This window comes from Adiantum capillus-veneris, chromosome 1, assembly GCF_014529385.1.
Source record: "Adiantum capillus-veneris isolate H3 chromosome 1, ASM1452938v2, whole genome shotgun sequence".
NCBI lineage: Eukaryota > Viridiplantae > Streptophyta > Polypodiopsida > Polypodiales > Pteridaceae > Adiantum > Adiantum capillus-veneris.
The window spans coordinates 130,641,501-130,650,793 of NC_140931.1; the positions used below are offsets into that span (position 1 = coordinate 130,641,501).

Consider the following 9,293-nt stretch of genomic DNA (forward strand, 5'->3'; position numbering starts at 1 on the left):
CAAGTTCAAGTTATTGCAAGAACATATGCAGATAATTGGGATGCTTTTGCAGAAGCAATTTTACAGGGGATCTCAGTGAATAAAGACCTGGAGCTTCAAAAAATTCAAAGCAGACAAGATGAGGAGCCATTTTTCTTAATGCAAAAAGCATATCATACAGGTGATCAATATTCTATCCGAGCTAAGTTAGAATCTGTTATTGATGCATGTCTTCTGGAAGACGAGACATTATTGCATGCAGATGATGATTTCATAGTAGATACTGTTTATGCTCGATTGGGATTGTCTTCTTTATTCGAAAGCAGATGTGACTCTATGGATGCTCAGCATGCAGTCATATCCTCTCAAAGTGACATAAATGAGAAAGCAGGTTTCTCAGAGCCAGAACATGGTTTGCATACAAGCATAGTTGCTAGCAGTGATCAAGAAACATGTTTGTCAGAGTCAATATGTGATGTGGATGCCCATTTGGAGTGCTCTTTGGGTGTAGAACATGAAGAGAATGCTTATGCAGCATTACATGCAAAAGCAATTGTTTTGGATGATGCTATACAAGAGGGTTTCATGTCTATGGCTGCATTTCAGGACACTGATGATGATGTAGATGTATTTGATGCTCAACCATATGTATTTGATGTGAACCAAGACAAAGATTATGATTATGGAGATGCATATTCAGAGGGGGTGATGGATGATGATCAGTCTATGACTGCTATAGGTTACAGGGTTTGCTATGATGATGCTATGGAAAAAGAAATTGATGCTATCTTTGTAATGCATGCTGAGACTTGTGCTATTGAAGTGGAAAGATATTTGAATGGGAGTGTGAAGCTGCCAGAACAATTCGTGCCTATGTATGCAACAAGCCATGAGGTTTCCTGTGATAATGCTCACAAACTAGGTGGTTCTTCCAAGGAGGAAGATATGGAGCTTATGGATCTGCTTGATGATGCGCTAGAGGAATTTCGGGTTCCTTGTGACAAGAGTAGTGAAGGACATCCTGCAACATATGATGAAGAGCTTATGTTTCTTCTGGATGAGGCTCTAGAGGAGTTTGTGCTTACTAGAGAAGGCAGCCATGCAGCGTTTGTGGTATCAAATGAAGTGATGGCATTCAATGACTCACAAATGTAGATTGATATTTTGGAAACCATAGTGATTGAGTTCATTTTGCCTCTGGGTTGTGCTATGATGGGAATTTGGGACTTTTTGTTCCTATGCTATGAGAAAGTTTGTGGAGATGCAATATACTTGAAATATGATCTTCCACTACCTTATGACCCAGGAGGTTATCATGCGAGCTATGGTTGTTGTTAGTTACTTTATATGCCATATGATCCAGGCGGTTGTCATGAATATTTGTGGGTTAATTTGTGTTTATGCTCTACAGATTGGAAACTCTTGTATTATCCCTATGATCTTGGAGGATGGTGCAAATTTTTTAAAGGAATGCTCACAATGGGGCAAATTATTGGTTTCCCGTTTGATCCCGGGGGCTACTAAAGTGCCAGTTTAGTAGGACTTTACATCTTTTGAGTTGGTTCTGCCACCAGAACATGAGGTAAAGAACTTGACGACCATTCCGTGTGCAGACAGAGTAAGGAATACTTGAGCTTGACAAGGTTCCTTAAAGAGAGCTTAATGGTCAAGCCGTGTGCATCATTAACTGGAGCACTTGAGTCTGGCGGGGTATTAAATTGGTTTTTCATAATTAAATGCTTTGAAGATACGGCAGATACAGTTCAGAGATTTTTGATGGACAGCTACCTAATTATTAAGCTGAAACATTGATGATAGGGTATAAGCCTTATTTCATTTTTCATTTGTTTACCAGTTACGTGAGTCTGATGATGGGTAAAGAGCTTACGGTGCCTGTAGTAGCAGATGCAGGTTGAAGTACTGCTGGCACAGACCGGAGGCTCTGCAGGTTCAGAGGGGGTGGATGTCGTGTAGCTCGGCTCCCATGCTAATAAATATGCCAAGAAGATGCAGATCAAGCTTATTAAAAGCCTAGTTGATTAATGGTCAGTGATGAGGGCTTGTTAACAGGCCAAGCTTAATGATTAATGTATGCTAGATGCAGCTTAAAAGGGCCAATAGATGCCTCAATGATGCCAAAAATGAGTACGCTTGCAGTGACCACAGATGAGAGATTATGATCTAGAACTATAGTGCTTGAAGTGCTCTACTGGCCTGTCTTTACGGCTCATCGATTGGAGCCACGATGAAGAATTTATAGCACTTTGAAGTTTAAGTCGATTGCAGATACGTACCGGATTGGGAAACTGCAGCTAAGGTGACATAATTGAAATGAATGCACGGGCATGAAGTGCTCACTTTGTGGATCACGTCGATCTTTTCAGATCAGCCTATCAGAGTTCTAGTTGTCAAGGTATTAGCCATTAAAGATTCACCGGGGGCCGGCTCCGTACCAGTTCGGTCCGCTCGATCGGTGTGCCATTTTGGAATTTTGAGCTACAGCCAGGGTTTCAAATGCAGTAGAATAAGTGCTCGAGGAGCATTGTGTTTGGAATGTCGTCTCTTGGAATGTAATGATTGCAGGATAAACCCAACAGAGGTAGGGCCAGGAAGCTGGACAAATGCAAGACGAGATAACTCTCCAAATTCAATTACGTATGCTTGTATCCTGAAGGCAAGCGGCACCATGCAAGATGATATGGGCATCAAATTCACGATGATATTGCTAGTCAGTGCCTACTAGAGAAAGGGTATCATGCAAGGCATTGCCTTGGCCGATGTGTATGCCTAATGTGATGCCCTTACAATGATTATGGCCGCTCAATGGTTATGATTGGCGATGCTTTGGTCGACATGCATGACAAATGTGGTGCCCTACAAGGGCCTAAAGCCGCCCACTAAAACCCAAAAGCTAAGGCCGCCCACTTAAGGCGAATTAAAGGGGGAGTATGAACAAGCAAAGGAAATAGAGGGCATGGCATGGACAAGCAGCGAAGACGATACTGCGCAAGAGGAGAAAGGCTCGCAGCAGTCGTAGGCGATCTCAGACTAGCACGCCAGTGAAGTGTTCAGGGGAGCAAACGAGGAAAAAGTGAGGAGGAGATCCAAGGGAAGAGTTGAACGAGAGCAAGGGGAAGAGAATAGCAGGCAAGAGGGTTACGAGGGGGGAAGGCTCGAGAAAAACAAAGCTCCTTCTCTCTCGCTCTCATGCTTGGCAAGCAAAAGCTCTCTCTCTGTCTCTCCCCCTCTCATCCTCGACTAACAAAGGAGGAAGGGACAATAAGGGTTTTGGAGGGAGCTGGACAAGACAAAGGAAGCAGGAGGAGCTTGCACAAGGTCGTTCTCTTTCTCTCTCTCTCGAGCTTGAACAAAGGGCTCGTTCTTTCTCTCGGCCATAAGCAGGAAGGAGGTAGGAAGGGAGCTCACTCAAGAGTGGACTCGGACGAGCAAGAAAAAGAGCAAGCAAGGTTCTCGGCATAAATCATTTCGTTCTCTAACCAAGGTATTATGGGAGGATATAGCAAGGGCACATGAAGCAAGCAAGGAAATTTGTGTGACGAAGGATACTCGAAAAGAGGCAATCAAAGGTATACAGAGCTTGAAGGCAATAAAAAATCAAGTCGATTAGAGAAGAAACTTGAAGCGCGTAAGCGGTAATTAAGGCAGAGTAAAGCATATAAAGCAGGGATCATGAAAATTGAAGCAGTGACGAATAGAATTGAAACTTGCAGATTCCAAGTGCAGTTGAAGCAGATAAAATGAAAAGAGAGAATTATCATCAACTTCATCGGTCTAAAGCTTAATTAATCGTTTTATTGAGCCCGGTGCCGTTAACGGCCCGGTTAATCTGTGAAGGGAGCTTAAACTCCTATTTACCAATTGATCCAAGTATCGGTGTTGTTAACAACCCGCCTTGGCTATCGATTACATTGTATTCAGAGATTGAATTGATTAATTGATGATTACGGTGATTTCCAGAGCTGTTAGTGTCTCTTGTTCTCTCTCTTTAACACCTCCCACAGCCAGAGGCCCGGCGCCTGCCCGACTCACGTTTCGAACACATATCCCCTGACAACGAAAAATCTATTCTTGATAGTAATTCGATCTAGTTCTCTATAATCAACGCACATACGATATGCGTCGTCTTTCTTTTGCACTAATAGGATGGGTGAACAAAAAGGAGAGGAACTAGGCCTCAACATCCCCTTGTCAGTTCATGCAATTGCCTCATAATCTCCTCTTGTTGAGCTTGAGAAACTCTATAAGGAGGCTTATTAGGCCGTGAGCTCCCAGGTAGAAGCTCTATTATATGGTCATCATCCCCTGGTTTCGGAGGTAACTTTGGAGGGATGTCATCAATAAAAAACATCTTGAAATCCATTTAGGAAACTAGAAAATTCTAATTCCTCGTTGTTCCTACCACTTTTATTTGGTAAAATGTTAGGATCGTTTATGGACTGCCTTAAAAAAATCATGTACGCAGAAACTGAGATTTTCATTGACTTATCAAAAGCAGGTGAATTTACAAGAAGTACAATACGACCTGACTCATTAGCATCTATATACATGTTCTTTTCCCTGTAGGTGAAATAAATTCTCCTATCAAGGAACTTATTATTGACAACCATGCGGTTGAACCAGGGTGCCCCTAGGATAACATCCTCATGTTGGAGATGGGAGATGAAAGAGTCCTCTTTGTTGACGTAGCTTTGGACATGAAGCCTCAATTTCCCAATCAAGGGAGTAACGGAGGCTTGTTGTCCCTTTAAATATCCATCAACAGTCACAATATCTCCCATCTTGAAAGCTTGTATGCCCAGCCTAGTGGCAAACTCCATTGATATGAAGTTGTAAGGAGAGCCACGGTCAAAAAGCATAAAGGAATCATCCTCCCTCACCTTTCCCCAAGCATACAAAAGGGATGATCCTTTGCAATGAGTATCCTCTTTTGGAGCTTGGACCATGGAATCTCTAGGAGTCTCATTGCATGCATTTCTTTTGGGTCAAGAATGATAGTTATGTCCTTGCTCCCCACACTTGAAACATTTATGGTCTTTGCGAAAAGCTTCTAACTCTTCAGGAGAGAGCTTGTTTTTATTTTTGTAAACCCCTTTCGCCTTGGTCTTGTTTTTGTTGTTGTTGTTGCTAGAATTTCCTTGGGAATAATTTTGAGCATTGTTCTTCCCTCTAGGTTCATTTCGGTCTTTGGTTTTCGTGGGCTTAAAATGTTTTCTAGCCCCTTCTTGGAAACTCATTCGTGAAGCGACCATGGTATGGTGTATTACTTCATTGATGGTCCTTGAGAATTAACATACTCACCCTTATCTTCAAGAAGTCCCGCACAAAAGTTGCTTTTGTTTGGCAAAGTCTATCTTTTGGTAGACGGTAGATTTTATATGTAGATCCCAAAACGTGTCCACATACTTGTGGATAGACTCATTGGGAGTTAAATTAAAACTTTGCAAATAAGTAATCACTTTATCTTTAGCGTTGCTTGCAAGAAATTACTTTATTATGGAAACTCGTAAAATTTTCCATGTCTCGGGAGCTTCACCATTCCCTCATAGACTAGCCCACCATTGTCGGGCAGACTTTTATAAATGCATAGCTACATGGCGTATCTTGGAGGACTCTGTGAAGCCCTCATCTCCAAAGGCCGTATCAAATTTTTGGATAAAGGACAATTGGATAAAGGTCAAAACTTTGTCCGTAGCACCCAAGGTACCATCATACGTGAGAAAAGAGATGTTCTTTCCTCCCTCCTTGAACTTCTTAAGCTTGTAGGACCTTTTTCAAGCAGCATAGGATTTGTGATGTCCTCCCCTCTTGTATTCTCTAGGAGGGAAATTGTTGCTTTCATTGGAACATGGAGAAGAGAGTTACCTCTTTATTGCATTTTTCTTCCTTTGATTCCTCTCTTCCCTCCCAGAATAACAAGGAGAAAGACTATATGATGATATCTTCCTCTTGGGAGGAGCTGGGGATCGTCGGGATTGTCATCTTCATGGAGCCACATCCTCCGAAGAATTTGGAGATTCACTTCTTTCTCTTTCATAGGGTTCCTCCTCTTCTCTCACCGGAGAGAGTCTTCTTTTGGAAGTCTCTACAAGAGGCTTCCTAGCTCTCTCTCCACTTGGGGATTTTGAAGAATCTCATGAGTGCGAAGTTGTTGGTTTATTTTGTCTTGCAAGGCAGGGTTGCACATAGCTTGTTGCAACCTAGTAACAAAATAGTTCACAAACATGGAGGCATCATTAGTAGCACTTTCATGTACAAAATCCAAAGTTGTCAATATTCATTCTACTCTCTTAATTATTGTCATCCATGCTAACTAAATTTATATTTATGCTACTTTGTGCTTTGGGGTGAAAGCATGCTTTGGTGGTACAAAAAAAGGACCCATTTCAATTGTACCAATGAAAAAGTGGGGACTGGTAAATTTTTTGTAGCTTAGGTCAAACTTGTCGGACCTTGTATTTTTAGATTATTCTTTCAAATATCTATCCAATGATATACAATATGATAGGTAGTTTTTCATGTGACTTGTAGAAATTGTAGCTCAAGGATTTGTCAAAGGTATTGTCAAGGACACTCCTTTTTGTACCACCAAAGTGTGCTTTTACCCTTTGGTAACTCAAAACTTTAGTCGCTACTCTTCTTTACTTTTGAAAATTAGCTCTCAAGAAGCCACACTCATGGTTTAGAGACTATTGATTGCAAAGAGTAGTGGAGAGGGTCTAGCATTGTTTGGTTGATTATGGTTCATGTTGAGCTTGCTAGTAGCTCAATAATGGTTAAGCCAAAGCCAAGCCCCGAAAGGCTCCCTTATTAAATCTATAGTTCCCAAATGGTGTACCTCGAACTAAGTTCTTTTCAACCGGGATAATAAATCCTTGTCCCACTTACCCTCTTGCAATGAACAGTTCAACCTTTCATGGACAACTTAAGTACATCTCTTCTTAAGCAAGAAAAGAGAAACCAATAGCTCTGATACCAATGTAATGAAAAACGGCTATTGCATTGATTGTAGTGGAGTTAAAGTAGCAATAGTGAGCATTTTCTTAAGAGAATAAGGAGAGAACTTGATTAAAGGTAGCAAAATGAACGTTATACCTAGTTAGCTTGGCATGAACAATACTTGTAAGAGAGAGAGAGAGTCTTAGAGAAATTGACAACAAATGAGGACCGGATTTACTTGGAGCCAGTCCCCCCTCCAAAATGCTTTTGTTTTATATATTCTTCCATGAAGAGAGACTTGGTACAATACATAATTTGTGTTCCTTGACACCTTGTTGGTGCAATGAATATGGTACACTTCATGCACCAAATTTATGCTCGTAACTATCTTCCAAAAACATTAACTTGTCTTCGACATCAATCCCAAGACCTCAAACACCTTCAAAGGTGGAGAGAGATAGCAGGGAGTGAGGGAAGGGAAGATGAAGAAGAAGTAGAATACAAGAAAGAAGTAGTTTCCTCTGATATCATTATTCGTATAACATAGCATACCATAGTAATGAAGATGAAGAAGATGGAAATAATTGCTTTGAAGCATGACTCTTGGTTGGATTTTCACTCCATAGCCAAGAGGTGTTGGTGTAGGCTCTCTACTTCTCAATCTTAGAGAAGGAGATGGATTTGTTACTCAATACAATGAGAGAGTGTGTGAGTGTAGGAGAATGAGCCAAAATGAGTCCCCTCCTTGCTTAGGTCGACCCCTCTCTCTCTTTACTCATGCTTGAACTCTATTGGCAATAGGGGTAGCATTTGGACAAGTGTCCTCCTTTCTCCTTTGAGAGAGAGGACTTGAATAATGCTTATATAATTATTTAATTAATCTAAATTTTCATCGGACCTCTCTAAAGCTCATCCAATAGGCTTTAGGCACAATATGAGGGCAACCTTGCTAGGGGTCTGACATGTGTTCTATATGACTCTTGTGGAAGGGGTGACCCATGAGAGGGTGCATGTGTGTTCTCTCTCCTCCCCTACTTCTTGGGCTTACCCCCTCCTTTGTAGGAACCTTTTTGACTTCAAGCACCTCAAGCATCTTAGTCATCAAGCACCTCAAGCATCTTGGTCATCAAGCATGACAAGCACCTTAGTCAACTCAAGCACGACAAGCACCCCAAGCACATGCCTAGCTTGCCTAAGTTCTAAAGTACCTAAAGGTCCTAGGTCTAAGGACTTTTAACACTAAACTTCAAAGTTCTTTCATGAGCCTAACCCTAAGGTCTTTTAAGCTCTATTACCTGCTCATTGCTCTTTGGTAGACCATTTCCCTTTTGGACCCTTCAAGAGATGTAGCCTTCTCTCCCTTTGGTCCCGTGTTGGAATTGGTCTAACTCTTGTTCCCATTTCTTTCCACACTAAATGATCAGTTTAATATGAGAAAATCATTTGGGATAGTTAGATATTAGATTTTATGACATTACATGTCTCTTAAAACCATAGTCGTCCTCGACTATGAGACAGAGAAGATAAAGCCTTAGTCATTAGTCTATGTTTCTTAGTAGGTAGAGAATCCTTTTTTACCATACGGCATAATTCCACAATGGATGACTAATCCATTTTGTGCTTGGGAGCTTCCGCAAGCATGTCTACTCTCTAGTCCATAGAATACTCCCAAAGTAGAGTGACAAATTCTACTTGGTGTTTGGGAGACGTCGTCATCACAAACATGATTCTAAGCAGGCATACTACTTAAATATGTGCATAGTAAAAAGAGAACTATTCTTATAAGACAAAAAATTTATTCATTTGAAAATAATTTACAATTTCTTACTCTAATGTATCATTGTAAGCATGGACAAGATTCATACTATCCTTAAGCTGTGTTCCTTGCATCCATCTAGTATCTTCAAAAGGATAATTTTTCAGCTTAATAAGATGCCGTTGGATAATATTACTATGCCTTAGTACCTTGTCTTCATGTTGAAGGATGGATTCGGGATGGAGCACCTCTTCTTGATCCTCGATCTCGGGCGAGTCCTCAATTATTGGTGCTCTTGGTGGCTCTCCTTTGTAAGGCTTAAGTAGGCTCACATGAAAAGAATCGTGTATGAGCCAATGATGGGGAAAATTTACTTGATAGGCCATCTTGTTAATTGGTTTTGTTTTAGGATTTGAAAAGGACCATAGTATCTTTTTGCTAGCTTAGCATAATACATTTGGTGGCCCGTACGATTCCCGTCGTTTGCCTCAATCAAGCCTGGGGAAACTTGAGTAGGACCCAATCACTTTCCTTGAAAATTAAGGCCTTTTTGTGCTTGTTAGCAGCAAATTTTTACCTTTGTTGTGAGATGGATATAGCC

At 41.1% G+C, this 9,293-nt stretch overlaps 1 protein-coding gene across 1 annotated transcript; it reads left to right on the plus strand.

The window, feature by feature from the left end:
• Positions 1–315: 315 nt before the first annotated feature.
• LOC147465565 (uncharacterized) lies at positions 316–1,134 on the plus strand. Its single transcript, XM_086494939.1, has one exon. It carries the CDS (start codon positions 316–318, stop codon positions 1,132–1,134), a length of 819 nt encoding a protein of 272 aa, XP_086351065.1.
• Positions 1,135–9,293: the final 8,159 nt, after the last annotated feature.